The sequence below is a fragment of the Bombina bombina genome, chromosome 8 (assembly GCF_027579735.1).
Source record: "Bombina bombina isolate aBomBom1 chromosome 8, aBomBom1.pri, whole genome shotgun sequence".
In the NCBI taxonomy this organism is placed as follows: domain Eukaryota; kingdom Metazoa; phylum Chordata; class Amphibia; order Anura; family Bombinatoridae; genus Bombina; species Bombina bombina.
The window spans coordinates 278,068,058-278,086,845 of NC_069506.1; the positions used below are offsets into that span (position 1 = coordinate 278,068,058).

At 45.9% G+C, this 18,788-nt stretch overlaps 1 protein-coding gene across 4 annotated transcripts in view; it reads left to right on the forward strand.

Annotated features, from left to right (window-relative positions):
- The window catches only part of SIDT2 (SID1 transmembrane family member 2), a 526,209-nt gene that overhangs the window by 448,632 nt on the left and 58,789 nt on the right, over positions 1 to 18,788 (forward strand). For all 4 annotated transcript variants that reach the window (XM_053691390.1, XM_053691389.1, XM_053691392.1 and 1 more), the window contains 2 exons: positions 6,162 to 6,270; positions 6,354 to 6,430. In XM_053691390.1, the coding sequence (XP_053547365.1) occupies positions 6,162 to 6,270; positions 6,354 to 6,430 (186 nt within the window). The remainder of the gene's footprint in view (positions 1 to 6,161; positions 6,271 to 6,353; positions 6,431 to 18,788) is intronic.

The following is an 18,788-nucleotide window of genomic DNA, read 5'->3' on the forward strand; positions in this document are numbered from 1 at the left end:
AACACATTTAAGGATCACCCCTTTGGAAAGCATTCCAAGTTCCTCTGGTTACAATAGATATACTCGTTTGCGCCAGAGGGAAACATTTTTGATTTATCTTTTCCAATCCTTGTTCCCCTCTGGCCTAAATGAAATATTAGACCTGCCTGCCTTCTAGCACTTATATGAGTTGGCATTTAGGAATTGGTAGGTCATAATGATATACCACAGAATAGACTTTGATGTGAAGTTATACATACAGTATGTATAGGTAACAAGTCTTTATTTGTAGAGTGGTTTACACACTCCTTTATGTAGACATATTGGGTCCTAATGACAGCATATAGTGACCTTTTAGTGTTATATCACACAGTAATAATATATGGTATTAAAATTGGGCTTGTTGATTAATGAAAATAGATGGAATTCGTCACACTTAGCTTTACAGTTGGTTTGGTAGCAGCAATGGCAATATATCTCAATACGGTAATGATATTAAATATGATGTAATAGGAATATCAAAAATGTATATACATTTAATCCAAGTATTTACACTATATACACTTTATCACACTAAGGGATGTGTATTGGAACATATTCACTATATATACTATATACATCTGATCACACTAAAGGATGCGTATTATAACATCCATTAGGTCACATTCCATAATTATATATTTATCTTATGTCTCAGAGGAGAGATAGTGTTTGTAACACTGAGTATTACAGAAGATGCCTTTAAATGTACTACATTTATCTATATTATTAATTCACATATTTACACACCACTATTATTAATTCTTATAATGAATTTATGCAATATTAACTTCACATATTATTATTAAAAAATGTATTACAGATTATTCAAGTAATGGCACACATTTTAATTATTATTATATTAATTTTAGATTATAAACACACCCACATATTTATATTCTTGTCTCTATCGTTATTTGACTAAGCCAGCTGATAGGGCACCACAATATATAACTTATATTGCCTATTAAGACATATACGGAGGGCTCATCACAGAGCTTTCCACCTAGTAACTAGTGACGAGTAGAGTAGGCCATTTACTTAGTGGTTGATTGGAGTCACATGAGATTTCAGTGAACCAATCATTGGCGTCTGACGTCACTAATAGGTAAATAATGCTTCAGTGTAAACAGAACCCCCTAAATAGTCGCACAATAGAATCGTTAAAAAGAGAAACGGGTATTGTGCATAGGATTGTGAGCCCTTTATTAAAACACACAAACAGAAGTTTTAGAAAGAATACTGGATCGGATAAGCTCTGTGTTCTGTCATTGGGACCTGGATGTTATCGGATAAGTTATTGTTTAGAGATTAAATGTATAACATGTTGTTGGAATATGGAGTATTATTATTTCTAAATCACTTCGTTATTGTTTTGTGAAGTTTATTATGATATGCAACAATGTACCATGTTTAATAATGTATTATATATCTATAACACATATGCTCAGTCACGCCCCAAAGGGGTGTGTTTAATTTAATGTTTTGATTGGTTACTTTTTATTTAAAAGTTCAGAATAGTATAGGGTGCATTTATGCCTGATGAAACAGCGATTGTAAAGCCGAGAAACGCATTGCATTAGGGGGCTATATGGTTATGCCCTTTCACACTTAATGTTAATGTTTTTATGTGAGTTTTAAATTAACCCCTTTTTAACTAAAGCCAAGTGTCAGCACCTTACTATCCTTGGAACCGCACCCTGGGGCGGACTATACTTGGGAGCTGTTTCCAGTGTTCCAGTTTGTAGCCAGGACAAGGGTTAGCTGATACACCCTAAGATATCAGCCTGTTACCACCAGCACATAAGTGTGCTCCAGCTAAATGTGAGTACCCAATTGGCAACTTGCTATGTGACATTGGATTGTACCTCTGATCTACACATGAGGCGCCCCTCTGTTTTGTATCCATCTACATCCCTTCTTACAGTACCTCCCCTGCTCTCGCTCTTTCACTTCCTACCCTACTTTCTTTCTTTCATTCCTTCCCCCTGCTGCCCCTTTTTCACGGCCTCTTCTACTTCCCTTCTATGATTTCTTCCCCCTGCTGCCCCTATCACACTGCCTCCCCTTTTTCCCTTCTTCAAGTTCTTTCTTTGCTGCCTCTCTAATTCCCTTCTTACAGTTCCTTCCCTACTGCCCCTCTTTCACTGCCTCCCCTACTTCCCTTCTTACAGTTCCTCCCCTGGTCTCCCTCTTTCACTTCCTACCCTACTTCCTTTCATTTTTTCCCCCTGCTGCCCCTCTTTCACGGCCTCCCCTACTTCCCTTCTATGATTTCTTCCCTTTGCTGCTCCTCTTTCTCTGCCTTCACTACTTCCCTTCTTTCAGTTCTTTCTTTGTTGCCCCTCTAATTACCTTCTTACAGTTCTTCCCTGCTGCCCCTCTTTCACTGCCTCACTAACTTCCCTTCTTTCATTCCTTCCCCCCTGCTTGCCCCTCTTTCACTGCCTCCCCAACTTCCCTTCTTTCAGTTCCTTCCTTGCTGCCCCTCTTTCACTGCCTCCCCAACATCCCTTCTTTCATCCCTTCCCCCTGCTGCCCCTCTTTCACTGCCTCCCCTACTTCCTTTCTTTCCTTCCCCCTGTTGCCCCTATTTCACTGCCTGCCCTAATTCTCTTCTTTCATTCCTTGCCCCTGCTACCCCTCTTTCACTGCCTCTGCTACTTCTTTTATTTCATTCCTTCCCCCCTGCTGCCCCTCTTTCACTGCCTCCCCTACTTCTTTTCTTTCAGTTCCTCCCCCTGATGCACCTCTTTCACTGCCTCCCCTACTTCCCTTCTTACAGTTCCTCCCCTGGTCTCCCTCTTTCACTTCCTACCCTACTTCCTTTCATTTTTTTCCCCCTGCTGCCCCTCTTTCACGGCCTCCCCTACTTCCCTTCTATGATTTCTTCCCTTTGCTGCTCCTCTTTCTCTGCCTTCACTACTTCCCTTCTTTCAGTTCTTTCTTTGTTGCCCCTCTAATTACCTTCTTACAGTTCTTCCCTGCTGCCCCTCTTTCACTGCCTCACTAACTTCCCTTCTTTCATTCCTTCCCCCTGCTTGCCCCTCTTTCACTGCCTCCCCAACTTCCCTTCTTTCAGTTCCTTCCTTGCTGCCCCTCTTTCACTGCCTCCCCAACATCCCTTCTTTCATCCCTTCCCCCTGCTGCCCCTCTTTCACTGCCTCCCCTACTTCCTTTCTTTCCTTCCCCCTGTTGCCCCTATTTCACTGCCTGCCCTAATTCTCTTCTTTCATTCCTTGCCCCTGCTACCCCTCTTTCACTGCCTCTGCTACTTCTTTTATTTCATTCCTTCCCCCCTGCTGCCCCTCTTTCACTGCCTCCCCTACTTCTTTTCTTTCAGTTCCTCCCCCTGATGCACCTCTTTCACTGCCTCCCCTACTTCCCTTCTTACAGTTCCTCCCCTGGTCTCCCTCTTTCACTTCCTACCCTACTTCCTTTCATTTTTTTCCCCCTGCTGCCCCTCTTTCACGGCCTCCCCTACTTCCCTTCTATGATTTCTTCCCTTTGCTGCTCCTCTTTCTCTGCCTTCACTACTTCCCTTCTTTCAGTTATTTCTTTGTTGCCCCTCTAATTACCTTCTTACAGTTCTTCCCTGCTGCCCCTCTTTCACTGCCTCACTAACTTCCCTTCTTTCATTCCTTCCCCCTGCTTGCCCCTCTTTCACTGCCTCCCCAACTTCCCTTCTTTCATCCCTTCCCCCTGCTGCCCCTCTTTCACTGCCTCCCCTACTTCCTTTCTTTCCTTCCCCCTGTTGCCCCTATTTCACTGCCTGCCCTAATTCTCTTCTTTCATTCCTTGCCCCTGCTACCCCTCTTTCACTGCCTCTGCTACTTCTTTTATTTCATTCCTTCCCCCCTGCTGCCCCTCTTTCACTGCCTCCCCTACTTCTTTTCTTTCAGTTCCTCCCCCTGATGCACCTCTTTCACTGCCTCCCCTACTTCCCTTCTTACAGTTCCTCCCCTGGTCTCCCTCTTTCACTTCCTACCCTACTTCCTTTCATTTTTTTTCCCCCTGCTGCCCCTCTTTCATGGCCTCCCCTACTTCCCTTCTATGATTTCTTCCCTTTGCTGCTCCTCTTTCTCTGCCTTCACTACTTCCCTTCTTTCAGTTCTTTCTTTGTTGCCCCTCTAATTACCTTCTTACAGTTCTTCCCTGCTGCACCTCTTTCACTGCCTCACTAACTTCCCTTCTTTCATTCCTTCCCCCTGCTTGCCCCTCTTTCACTGCCTCCCCAACTTCCCTTCTTTCAGTTCCTTCCTTGCTGCCCCTCTTTCACTGCCTCCCCAACATCCCTTCTTTCATCCCTTCCCCCTGCTGCCCCTCTTTCACTGCCTCCCCTACTTCCTTTCTTTCCTTCCCCCTGTTGCCCCTATTTCACTGCCTGCCCTAATTCTCTTCTTTCATTCCTTGGCCCTTCTACCCCTCTTTCACTGCCTCTGCTACTTCTTTTATTTCATTCCTTCCCCCCTGCTGCCCCTCTTTCACTGCCTCCCCTACTTCTTTTCTTTCAGTTCCTCCCCCTGATGCACCTCTTTCACTGCCTCCCCTACTTCCCTTCTTACAGTTCCTCCCCTGGTCTCCCTCTTTCACTTCCTACCCTACTTCCTTTCATTTTTTTCCCCCTGCTGCCCCTCTTTCACGGCCTCCCCTACTTCCCTTCTATGATTTCTTCCCTTTGCTGCTCCTCTTTCTCTGCCTTCACTACTTCCCTTCTTTCAGTTCTTTCTTTGTTGCCCCTCTAATTACCTTCTTACAGTTCTTCCCTGCTGCCCCTCTTTCACTGCCTCACTAACTTCCCTTCTTTCATTCCTTCCCCCTGCTTGCCCCTCTTTCACTGCCTCCCCAACTTCCCTTCTTTCAGTTCCTTCCTTGCTGCCCCTCTTTCACTGCCTCCCCAACATCCCTTCTTTCATCCCTTCCCCCTGCTGCCCCTCTTTCACTGCCTCCCCTACTTCCTTTCTTTCCTTCCCCCTGTTGCCCCTATTTCACTGCCTGCCCTAATTCTCTTCTTTCATTCCTTGCCCCTGCTACCCCTCTTTCACTGCCTCTGCTACTTCTTTTATTTCATTCCTTCCCCCCTGCTGCCCCTCTTTCACTGCCTCCCCTACTTCTTTTCTTTCAGTTCCTCCCCCTGATGCACCTCTTTCACTGCCTCCCCTACTTCTCTTCTTTCATTCCTTGCCCCTGCTACCCCTCTTTCACTGCCTCCCCTACTTCCCTTCTGTCATTCCTTCCTCCCTGATGCCCCTCTTTCACTGCCTCCCCTACTTTCCTTATTTCATTCTTTCCCCTTGCTTACCCCTCTTTCGCTGCCTCCTCTACTTCCATTCTTTCAGTTCTTCCTTTGCTGCCCCTCTTTTATTACCTCCTCTAATTACCTTCTTATAGTTCCTTCCCTGCTGCCCCTCTTTCACTGCCTCCTCTACTTCCCTTCTTACAGTTCCTCCCCTGATTTCCCTCTTTCACTGCCTCCCCTACTTCCTTTCTTTCATTCCTCCCCCTGCTGCCCCTCTTTCACTGCCTCCCCTACTTCCTTTCTTTCATTCCTCCCCCTGCTGCCCCTCTTTCACTGCCTCCCCTACTTCCCCTCTTTCAGTTTTTTCACTGCTATCCCTTTTTCACTGCCTCCCCTACTTTCAGTTTTTTCACTGCTACCCCTCTTTCACTGCCTCCCCTACTTCCCTTCTTTCATCCCTTTCTCCCTGATGCCCCTCTTTCACTGCCTCCCCTACTTCTCTTCTTTGAGTTCCTCCCCCTGATGCCCCTCTTTCACTGCCTCCCCTACTTTTCTTCTTTCAGTTCCTACCTCTGCTGCCCTTCTTTCACTACACCCCCCTGCTGCTCCTCCTCTTTCACTGCCTCCACTACTTCCCTTCTTTCAGTCTTTCCCCTTGCTACCCCTCTTTCACTGCCTCCCCTACTTCCCTTCTTTCATTCTTTCCCCTTGCTACCCCTCTTTCACTGCCTCCTTTACTTCTCTTCTTTGAGTTCCTCCCCCTGATGCCCCTCTTTCACTGCTTCCCCTACTTTTCTTCTTTCAGTTCCTACCTCTGCTGCCCTTCTTTCACTACCTCCCCCTGCTGCTCCTCTTTTACTACCTCCCCCTGCATGTTTTCAGTGCTCACTCATTGTCTCTTTAGGTTTTCGGTAAGGGGAACACCACTTTCTGGATTATATTCTCTGTGATTCATATTTTATTCACTCTGCTGCTGAGCACTCAGCTCTATTACATGGGCCGGTGGAGGCTGGGTAAGTGCTCCTGAACTGGGTTATGGTGTTTCATAATAATCATGTTATAGATGTACTTCATTACAAATTTCCTTTCTCTCTAGATTCTGGAATTGTGCGTCGGATCTTTCTGGTCTTTTACACAGATTGTGTCAGACAGTGTAGCCCCCCTATGTATGTGGTAAGTGAATCCTGACCTGGAGGCTTGTGTTTGACCTGGGCATCTATAGATATCTATACAAAGGCAGATATGTAGTAACAGTGATTTTACTATTTTATTTTTCTTAAAACTAAACTAATATATTTCATGCACCAAACGTAAACACCTGTAGGCTCCTTTTTATTTACAGACATTATGGGGCCTATTTATCAAGCCGTCAACCGCAAATACCTTGCAATTCCGCAGCGTAATTGTGGCGAGCCTGATTCCCCTTATTTATCAAACCCTACAGACCGGCAAAAATAGAATTTTGTGACGTAACATACGATCCGCCGGTCAAAGTCCGACACAGATCAATGCTTACGTCATTACAGATGTTCTGGAGGCGGCAGATGCCATAGGAATCAATGGGAGTCTGAAAGCAGCGAAAGCTCATGTTCTGCCCGATATCCCATTGATTCCTGTGGGAGAATAAAGTTACGTTTACACCTAACACCCTAACATAACCCCCGAGTCTAAACACCCCTAATCTGCCGCCCCCTACACCGCCGCCACCTACATTATACTTATTAACCCCTAATCTGCCCCCCTACACCGCCACCACCTACATTCTGTTATTAACCCCTAATCTGCCGTCTCCAACGTCGCCGCCACTATATTAAATGTATTAACCCCTAAACCTAAGTCTAACCCTAACACCCCCTAACTTAAATCTAATTTAAATAAATATAACTAAAATTACTATAATTAACTACATTATTCCTATTTAAAACTAAATACTTACCTATAAAATGAACCCTAAGATAGCTACAATATAACTAATAGTTACATTGTAGCTAGCTTAGGCTTTATTTTTATTTTACAGGCAAGTTTGTATTTATTTTAACTAGGTATAATAGTTATTAAATAGGTATTAACTATTTAATAACTACCTAGCTAAAATAAATACAAAAGTACCTGTAAAATAAAACCTAACCTAAGTTACACTAACACCTACACTACAATATAATTAAATACAATAACCTAAATTAAATTAAATTAGCAAAAGTACAAAAAAACCCACTAAATTACAGAAAATAATAAACAAATTACAGAAATTTAAACTAATTACACCTAATCTAATAGCCCTATCAAAATAAAAAAAAAAAACCCCAAATAAAAAAAAACCCTAGCCTAAACTACCAATAGCCCTTAAAAGGGCCTTTTGCGGGGCATTGCATTGGTTGTTTAGGCTAGGGATTTTTTTTATTTTGGGGGGGCTTTTTTATTTTGATAGGGCTATTAGATTAGGTGTAATTAGTTTAAATTTCTGTAATTTGTTTATTATTTTCTGTAATTTAGTGTTTGTTTTTGTACTTTAGCTAATTTAATTTAGGTTATTATATTTCATTTAGTTAATTGTATTTAATTATAGTGTAGTGTTAGGTGTTAGTGTAACTTAGGTTAGGTTTTATTTTACAGGTAAATTTGTATTTATTTTAGCTAGGTAGTTATTAAATAGTTAATAACTATTTAATAACTATTGTACCTAGTTAAAATAAATACAAACTTGCGTGTAAAATAAAAATAAACCCTAAGCTAGCTACAATGTAACTATTAGTTATATTGTAGCTATCTTAGGGTTTATTTTATAGGTAAGCATTTAGTTTTAAATAGGAATAATGTAGTTAATGATAGTAATTTTAGTTATATTTATTTAAATTAGATTTAAGTTAGGGGGTGTTAGGGTTAGACTTAGGTTTAGGGGTTAATAAATTTAATATAGTGGCGGCGACGTTGGGGACTGCAGATTACGGGTTAATAACATAATATAGGTGGCGGCGGTGTTGGGGGGGCAGATTAGGGGTTAATAAGTATAATGTAGGTGGCTGCAGTGTAGGGCAGCAGATTATGGGTTAATAACATAATGTAGGTGGCGGCAGTGTAGGGGGGCGGCAGATTAGGGGTTAATAAGTATAATGTAGTGGCGGTGGACTCCGGGAGCGGCGGTTTAGGGGTTAATAACTTTATTTAGTTGTGGCGGGTCCGGGAGCGGCGGTATAGGGGTAAAACATTTTAGTATAGTGTGGGTGTTTAGTGACAGGGTACCAATAAAGCTGGGAAAAAGCCGAAGAGCAGCGAGATCGATGACAGTCCGCTGCTCAACGCCCCGTACTTGGTGCACAGTTTTTTTGGTAACTTTGGAGAACGTATTCGGGTCCGCAGCTGCGATGTTAGGCGATCTTAGGCGAGCGTATTGGTGCCGGCGAATGGAAGTAAGTTGACGGGTTGATAAATAGGGGCCATTGTTTTTATATAAGTATTAGTTATATTAGTAATGTCCTCTATACAAGGAATGCAATAGCTAAATACAAAACAGGAAACACTTTACAATTAGATAACTGTATGGCAGTATTGTTATTAGCTGATATGAGTAGTATGTAACAGCTGACACTACAAGTTGTGTTATTAGCTGATATGAGTAGTATGTAACAGCTGACACTACAAGTTGTGTTATTAGCTGATGTCAGTAGTGTGTAACAGCTGACACTACAGGGTGCGTTATTAGCTGATGTCAGTAGTGTGTAACAGCTATCATTACAGGTTGTGCTATTAGCTGATGTCAGTAGTGTGTAACAGCTGACACTACAGGTTGTGTTATTAGCTGATATCAGTAGTGTGTAACAGCTGACACTACAAGTGGTGTTATTAGCTGATATCAGCAGTGTGTAACAGCTGACACTATAGGTTGTGTTATTAGCTGATGTCCGTAGTGTGTAACAGCTGACACTACAGGTTGTGTTATTAGCTGATGTCAGTAGTGTGTAACAGCTATCACTACAGGTTGTGTTATTAGCTGATGTCAGTAGTGTGTAACAGCTATCACTACAGGTTGTGTTATTAGCTGATGTGAGTGGTGTGTAACAGCTGACACTACAGGTTGTGCTATTAGCTGATGTTAGTAGTGTGTAACAGCTGACACTACATGTTGTGTTATTAGCTGATGTGAGTGGTGTGTAACAGCTGACACTACAGGTTGTGCTATTAGCTGATGTCAGTAGTGTGTAACAGCTGACACTACATGTTGTATTATTAGCTGATGTCAGTAGTGTTTAACAGCTATCACTACAGGTTGTGTTATTAGCTGATGTGAGTGGTGTGTAACAGCTGACACTACATGTTGTGTTATTAGCTGATGTGAGTGGTGTGTAACAGCTATCACTACAGGTTGTGTTATTAGCTGATGTCAGTAGTGTGTAACAGCTATCACTACAGGTTGTGTTATTAGCTGATGTGAGTGGTGTGTAACAGCTGACACTACAGGTTGTGCTATTAACTGATGTCAGTAGTGTGTAACAGCTGACACTACATGTTGTATTATTAGCTGATGTCAGTAGTGTGTAACAGCTGACACTACAGGTTGTGTTATTAGCTGATGTCAGTAGTGTTTAACAGCTATCACTACAGGTTGTGTTATTAGCTGATGTGAGTGGTGTGTAACAGCTATCACTACATGTTGTATTATTAGCTGATGTCAGTAGTGTGTAACAGCTGACACTACATGTTGTGTTATTAGCTGATGTCAGTAGTGTGTAACAGCTGACACTACATGTTGTATTATTAGCTGATGTCAGTAGTGTTTAACAGCTATCACTACAGGTTGTGTTATTAGCTGATGTGAGTGGTGTGTAACAGCTGACACTACATGTTGTGTTATTAGCTGATGTGAGTGGTGTGTAACAGCTATCACTACAGGTTGTGTTATTAGCTGATGTCAGTAGTGTGTAACAGCTATCACTACAGGTTGTGTTATTAGCTGATGTGAGTGGTGTGTAACAGCTGACACTACAGGTTGTGCTATTAGCTGATGTCAGTAGTGTGTAACAGCTGACACTACATGTTGTATTATTAGCTGATGTCAGTAGTGTGTAACAGCTGACACTACAGGTTGTGTTATTAGCTGATGTCAGTAGTGTTTAACAGCTATCACTACAGGTTGTGTTATTAGCTGATGTCAGTAGTGTTTAACAGCTATCACTACAGGTTGTGTTATTAGCTGATGTGAGTGGTGTGTAACAGCTATCACTACATGTTGTATTATTAGCTGATGTCAGTAGTGTGTAACAGCTGACACTACATGTTGTGTTATTAGCTGATGTCAGTAGTGTGTAACAGCTGACACTACGAGTTGTGTTATTAGCTGATGTCAGTAGTGTGTAACAGCTGACACTACAGGTTGCGCTATTAGCTGATGTGAGTGGTGTGTAACAGCTGACACTACAGGTTGTGCTATTAGCTGATGTCAGTAGTGTGTAACAGCTGACACTACATGTTGTATTATTAGCTGATGTCAGTAGTGTGTAACAGCTGACACTACAGGTTGTGTTATTAGCTGATGTCAGTAGTGTTTAACAGCTATCACTACAGGTTGTGTTATTAGCTGATGTGAGTGGTGTGTAACAGCTATCACTACATGTTGTATTATTAGCTGATGTCAGTAGTGTGTAACAGCTGACACTACATGTTGTGTTATTAGCTGATGTCAGTAGTGTGTAACAGCTGACACTACGAGTTGTGTTATTAGCTGATGTCAGTAGTGTGTAACAGCTGACACTACAGGTTGCGCTATTAGCTGATGTGAGTGGTGTGTAACAGCTGACACCACAGGTTGTGTTATTAGCTGATGTCAGTATTGTGTAACAGCTGACACTACAGGTTGTGTTATTAGCTGATGTCAGTAGTGTGTTACAGCTGACTCTATAGGTTGTGTTATTAGCTGATGTCAGTAGTGTGTAACAGCTGACACTACAGGTTGTGTTATTAGCTAATGTCTGTAGTATTTAACAGCTATCACTACAGTTTGTTCTATTAGCTGATGTCAGTAGTGTGTTACAGCTGACTCTATAGGTTGTGTTATTAGCTGATGTCAGTAGTGTGTAACAGCTATCACTACAGGTTGTGTTATTAGCTCATGTCATTAGTGTGTAACAGCTGACACTACAGGTTGTGTTATTAGCTAATGTCTGTAGTATTTAACAGCTATCACTACAGTTTGTTCTATTAGCTGATGTCAGTGGTGTGTAACAGCTGACACTATAGGTTGTGTTATTAGCTGATGTCAGTAGTGTGTAAGAGCTGACACTACAGGGTGTGTTATTAGCTGATGTCAGTAGTGTGTAACAGCTGACACTACAGGCTGTGTTATTAGCTGATGTTAGTAGTGTGTAACAGCTGACACTACAGGTTGTGCTATTAACTGATGTCAGTAGTGTGTAACAGCTGACACTACAAGTTGTGTTATTAGCTGATGTCAGTAGTGTGTAACAGCTGACACTACAGTTTGTGTTATTAGCTGATGTGAGTAGTGTGTAACAGCTGACACTAAAGGTTGTGTTATTAGCTGATGTCAGTAGTGTGTAACAGTTGACACTACAGGTTGTGTTATTAGCTGATATCAGTAGTGTGTTATTACCTGATGTCAGTTGTGTGTGACAGCTGACACTACAGGGTGTGTTATTAGCTGATGTCAGTAGTGTGTAACAGCTGACACTACAGGGTGTGTTATTAGCGGATGTCAATAGTGTGTAACAGCTGACACTACAGGGTGTGTTATTAGCTGATGTCAGCAGTGTGTAACAGCTGACACTACAGGTTGTGTTATTAGCTGATGTCAGTAGTGTGTAACAGCTGACACTACAATTTGTGTTATTAGCTGATGTCAGTTGTGTGTAACAGCTGACACTACAGGTTGTGTTATTAGCTGATATCAGTAGTGTGTAACAGCTATCACTACAATTTGTGTTATTAGCTGATGTCAGTAGTGTGTAACAGCTGACACTACAGGTTGTGCCATTTGCTGATGCCAGTAGTGTGTAACAACTGACACTACAGGTTGTGTTATTATCTGATATCAGTAGTGTGTAACAGCTATCACTACAGGTTGTGCTACTAGCTGATGTCAGTAGTGTGTAACAGCTGACACTACAGGTTGTGCCATTTGCTGATGTCAGTAGTGTGTAACAACTGACACTACAGGTTGTGTTATTATCTGATATCAGTAGTGTGTAATAGCTATCACTACAGGTTGTGTTATTAGCTGATGTCAGTAGGGTGTAACAGCTGACACTACAGGTTGTGCCATTTGCTGATGTCAGTAGTGTGTAACAACTGACACTACAGGTTGTGTTATTATCTGATATCAGTAGTGTGTAACAGCTATCACTACAGGTTGTGCTACTAGCTGATGTCAGTAGTGTGTAACAGCTGACACTACAGGTTGTTAGCTGATGTGACTATTAGCTGATGTCATCTTGTTATTTCTTCCCTGTCCTTATCCCCCTCTCTGTGCTCCTACTTACCCCCCTCTCTGTGCTCTCACTTCCCCCTCTACTTATCCTCCTCTGTGTGCTCTCACTTCCTTCTCTACTTACCCCCCTCTCTGTGCTCTCACTGCCCCTTCTACTTATCCCCCTCTCTGTGCTCTCACTTCGACTTCTATTTACCCCCCTCTCTGTGCTCTCACTTCCCCCTCTACTTACCCCCCTCTCTGTGCTCTCACTCCCCCTCTACTTACCCCCTCTCTGTGCTCTCACTTCACCCTCTACTTATCCCCCTCTCTGTGCTCTCACTCCCCCCTCTACTTCCCCCGCTCTCTGTGCTCTCACTTCCCCCTCTACTTACCCTCCTCTCTGTGCTCTCACTTCCCCCTCTACTTATCTCTCTCTCTGTGCTCCCACTTCCCCCTCTACTTATCCCCCTCTCTGTGCTCCCACTTCCTCCTCTACTTACCCCGCTCTCTGTGCTCTCACTTCCCCCTCTACTTATCCCCCTCTCTTTGCTCTCGCTTCCTGTGCTCTCACTTCCTCTTCTACTTACCCTCCCCTCTTTGCTCTCACTTCCTGTGCTCTCACTTCCCCCTCTACTTATCTCCCTCTCTGTGCTCTCACTTCCCCCTCCTACTTACCCCCCTCTCTGTGCTCTCACTTCCCCCTCTACTTATCCCCCTCTCTGTGCTCTCACTTCCCCCTCTACTTATCCCCCTCTCTGTGCTCTCACTTCCCCCTCTACTTATCCCCCTCTCGGTGCTCTCCCTTCCTGTGCTCTCACTTCCCCCTCTACTTATCCCCCTCTCTGTGCTCTCTCTACTTATCCCCCTCTCTGTGCTCTCACTTCCTCCTCTACTTATCCCCCTCTCTGTGCTCTCACTCCCCCCTCTACTTACCCCCCTCTCTGTGCTCTCACTTTCCCCTCTACTTATCCCCCTCTCTGTGCTCCCACTTCCCCCTTTACTTATCCCCCTCTCTGTGCTCTCACTTCCCCCTCTACGTATCCCTCTCTCTTTGCTCTCACTTCCCCCTCTACTTATCCCCCTCTCTTTGCTCCCACTTCCCCCCTCTACTTATCTCCCTCTCTGTACTCTCACTTCCCCCTCTACTTATCCCCCTTTCTGTGCTCTCACTTCCTACTCTACTTATCCCCCTCTCTGTGCTCTCACTTCCCCTCCTACTTGTCCCCCTCTCTGTGCTCTTACTTCCTCCTCTACTTATCCCCCTCTCTGTACTCTCACTTCCCCCTCTACTTATACCCCTCTCTGTGCTCTCACTTCTCCCTCTAATTACAACCCTCTCTGTGCTCTCACTTCCCCCTCTTTTTATCCTGCTCTTCATGCTCTCACTTCCCCCTCTACTTATCCCCCTCTCTGTGCTCTCGCTTCCTGTGCTCTCAATTCCTCTTCTACTTACCCTCCACTGTGTTCTCTCACTTCCTGTGATCTCACTTCCCCCTCTACTTATCCCCCTCTCTGTGCTCTCACTTCCCCCTCCTACTTATCCCCCTCTCTGTGCTCTCACTTCCTCTTCTACTTACCCTCCTCTCTTTGCTCTCACTTTCTGTGATCTGACTTCCCCCTCTACTTATCCCCCTCTCTGTGCTCTCACTTCCCCCTCCTACTTATCCCCCTCTCTGTGCTCTCACTTCCCCCTCCTACTTATCCCCCTCTCTATGCTCTCACTTCCTCCTCTACTTACCCCGCTCTCTGTGCTCTCACTTCCCCCTCTACTTATCCCCCTCTCTTTGCTCTCGCTTCCTGTGCTCTCACTTCCTCTTCTACTTACCCTCCCCTCTTTGCTCTCACTTCCTGTGCTCTCACTTCCCCCTCTACTTATCTCCCTCTCTGTGCTCTCACTTCCCCCTCCTACTTACCCCCCTCTCTGTGCTCTCACTTCCCCCTCTACTTATCCCCCTCTCTGTGCTCTCACTTCCCCCTCTACTTATCCCCCTCTCGGTGCTCTCCCTTCCTGTGCTCTCACTTCCCCCTCTACTTATCCCCCTCTCTGTGCTCTCTCTACTTATCCCCCTCTCTGTGCTCTCACTTCCTCCTCTACTTATCCCCCTCTCTGTGCTCTCACTCCCCCCTCTACTTACCCCCCTCTCTGTGCTCTCACTTTCCCCTCTACTTACCCCCTCTCTGTGCTCTCACTACCCCCTCTACTTACCCCCCTCTTTGTGCTCTCACTTCCCCCTCTACTTACCCCCCTCTCTGTGCTTTCACTCCCCCCTCTACTTACCCCCCTCTCTGTGCTCTCACTTTCCCCTCTACTTAACCCCCTCTCTGTGCTCTCACTCCCCCCTCTACTTACCCCCCTCTTTGTGCTCTCACTTCCCCCTCTACTTACCCCCCTCTCTGTGCTCTCACTCCCCCTCTACTTATCCCCCTCTCTGTGCTCTCACTTCCCCCTCTACTTATCCCCTTCTCTGTGCTCTCACTTCCCCCTCTACTTATCAACTTCTCTGTGCTCTCACTTCCCCCTCTACTTATCCCCCTCTCTGTGCTCACACTTCCCCCTCTACTTTTCCCCTCTCTGTGCTCCTACTTCCCCCTCTACATATCCCCCTCTCTGTGCTCTCACTTCCCCCTCTACTTATCTCCCTCTCTGTGCTCTCACTTCCCCTCCTACTTATCACCCTCTCTGTGCTCTCAATTCCTCCTCTACTTATCCCACTCTCTGTACTCTCACATCCCCCTCTCTGTGCTCTCACTTCTCCCTCTACTTACCCCCCTCTCTGTGCTCTCACTTCCCCCTCTTTTTATCCCCCTCTTGGTGCTCTCACTTCCCCCTCTTTTTATCCCTCTCTTGGTGCTCTCACTTAACCCATCTACTTACCCCCTCTCTGTGCTCTCATTTCCCCCTCTACTTATCCCCCTCTCTGTGCTCTCACTTCCCCCTCTACTTATCCCCCTCTCTGTGCTCTCACTTCCTACTCTACTTATCTCCCTCTCTGTGCTCCCACTTCCCCCTCTACTTATCCCTCTCTCTGTGCTCTCACTTCCTACTCTACTTATCCCCCTCTCTGTGCTCTCACTTCCTACTCTACTTACCCCCCCTCTCTGTGCTCTCACTTCTTCCTCTACTTATCCCCCTCTCTGTGCTCTCACTTCCTACTCTACTTATCCCCCTCTCTGTGCTCTCACTTCCTACTCTACTTACCCCCCCTCTCTGTGCTCTCACTTCTTCCTCTACTTACCCCCCTCTCTGTGCTCTCACTTACTTCTCTACTTATCCCCCTCTCTGTGCTCTCACTTCCTCCTCTACTTACCCCCCTCTCTTTGCTCTCACTCCTCCTCTACTTTCCCCCCTCTCTGTGCTCTCAATTTCCCCTCTACTTATGCCCCTCTCTGTGCTCTGACTTCCCCCTCTACTTATCCCCCTCTCTGTGCTCTCACTTCCCCCTCTACTTATCCCCCTCTCTGTGCTCTCACTTCCTCCTCTACTTACCCCCCTCTCTTTGCTCTCACTCCTCCTCTACTTTCCCCCCTCTCTGTGCTCTCATTGCCCCCTCTACTTATCCCCCTCTCTGCGCTCTCACTTCCCCCTCTACTTATCCCCCTCTCTATGCTCTCACTTCCCCCTCTACTTTCCCCCCTCTCTGTGCTCTCACTTCCCCCTCTACTTATCTCCCTCTCTGTGCTCTCACTCCCCCCTCTACTTATCTCCCTCTCTGTGCTCTCACTTCCCCCTCTACTTATCTCCCTCTCTGTGCTCTCACTTCCTCCTCTACTTATCCCCCTCTACTTATCCCCCTCTCTGTGCTCTCACTCCCCCCTCTACTTATCTCCCTCTCTGTGCTCTCACTTCCCCCTCTACTTATCTCCCTCTCTGTGCTCTCACTTCCCGCTCTACTTATCCCCCTCTCTGTGCTCTCACTTCCTCCTCTACTTATCCCCCTCTCTGTGCTCTCACTTCCTCCTCTACTTATCCCCCTCTCTGTGCTCTCACTTCCCCCTCTACTTATCTCCCTCTCTGTGCTCTCACTTCCCCCTCTACTTATCCCCCTCTCTGTGCTCTCACTCCCCCCTCTACTTTCCCCCCTCTCTGTGCTCTCACTTCCCCCTCTACTTATCTCCCTCTCTGTGCTCTCACTCCCCCCTCTACTTATCTCCCTCTCTGTGCTCTCACTTCCCCCTCTACTTATCCCCCTCTCTTTGCTCTCGCTTCCTGTGCTCTCACTTCCTCTTCTACTTACCCTCCCCTCTTTGCTCTCACTTCCTGTGCTCTCACTTCCCCCTCTACTTATCTCCCTCTCTGTGCTCTCACTTCCCCCTCCTACTTACCCCCCTCTCTGTGCTCTCACTTCCCCCTCTACTTATCCCCCTCTCTGTGCTCTCACTTCCCCCTCTACTTATCCCCCTCTCGGTGCTCTCCCTTCCTGTGCTCTCACTTCCCCCTCTACTTATCCCCCTCTCTGTGCTCTCTCTACTTATCCCCCTCTCTGTGCTCTCACTTCCTCCTCTACTTATCCCCCTCTCTGTGCTCTCACTCCCCCCTCTACTTATCCCCCTCTCTGTGCTCTCACTTCCTACTCTACTTACCCCCCCTCTCTGTGCTCTCACTTCTTCCTCTACTTACCCCCCTCTCTGTGCTCTCACTTACTTCTCTACTTATCCCCCTCTCTGTGCTCTCACTTCCTCCTCTACTTACCCCCCTCTCTTTGCTCTCACTCCTCCTCTACTTTCCCCCCTCTCTGTGCTCTCAATTTCCCCTCTACTTATGCCCCTCTCTGTGCTCTGACTTCCCCCTCTACTTATCCCCCTCTCTGTGCTCTCACTTCCCCCTCTACTTATCCCCCTCTCTGTGCTCTCACTTCCTCCTCTACTTACCCCCCTCTCTTTGCTCTCACTCCTCCTCTACTTTCCCCCCTCTCTGTGCTCTCATTGCCCCCTCTACTTATCCCCCTCTCTGCGCTCTCACTTCCCCCTCTACTTATCCCCCTCTCTATGCTCTCACTTCCCCCTCTACTTTCCCCCCTCTCTGTGCTCTCACTTCCCCCTCTACTTATCTCCCTCTCTGTGCTCTCACTCCCCCCTCTACTTATCTCCCTCTCTGTGCTCTCACTTCCCCCTCTACTTATCTCCCTCTCTGTGCTCTCACTTCCTCCTCTACTTATCCCCCTCTACTTATCCCCCTCTCTGTGCTCTCACTCCCCCCTCTACTTATCTCCCTCTCTGTGCTCTCACTTCCCCCTCTACTTATCTCCCTCTCTGTGCTCTCACTTCCCGCTCTACTTATCCCCCTCTCTGTGCTCTCACTTCCTCCTCTACTTATCCCCCTCTCTGTGCTCTCACTTCCTCCTCTACTTATCCCCCTCTCTGTGCTCTCACTTCCCCCTCTACTTATCTCCCTCTCTGTGCTCTCACTTCCCCCTCTACTTATCCCCCTCTCTGTGCTCTCACTCCCCCCTCTACTTTCCCCCCTCTCTGTGCTCTCACTTCCCCCTCTACTTATCTCCCTCTCTGTGCTCTCACTCCCCCCTCTACTTATCTCCCTCTCTGTGCTCTCACTTCCCCCTCTACTTATCCCCCTCTCTGTACTCTCACTTCTCCCTCTACTTACCCCCCTCTCTGTGCTCTCACTTCTCCCTCTTCTTATCCCCCTCTCTGTGCTCTCACTTCTCCCTCTTCTTATCCCCCTCTTTGTGCTCTCATTTCTCCCTCTTCTTATCCCCCTCTTTGTGCTCTCACTTCTCCCTCTTCTTATCCCCCTCTTTGTGCTCTCACTTCTCCCTCTTCTCATCCCCCTCTCTGTGCTCTCACTTCTCCCTCTTCTTATCCCCCTCTCTGTGCTCTCACTTCTCCCTCTACTTATCCCCCTCTCTGTGCTCTCACTTCCTCCTCTACTTATCCTCCTCTCTGTGCTCTCACTTCCCCCTCTACTCCCCCCCCTCTCTGTGCTCTCACTTCCTCCTCTACTTATCCCCTTTCTTCTGACTTCTCTTCTAATAAGTTACTCTCCTTGTCCCTCTGATGCTGCCTTTCACCCCCCTTCCACTTTTGTTTGCTCATTGCTAGTTTATTTCCCCTCTGTTCTGTTGCTCCTATCATGCTTCCCTACTCTTGATTGCT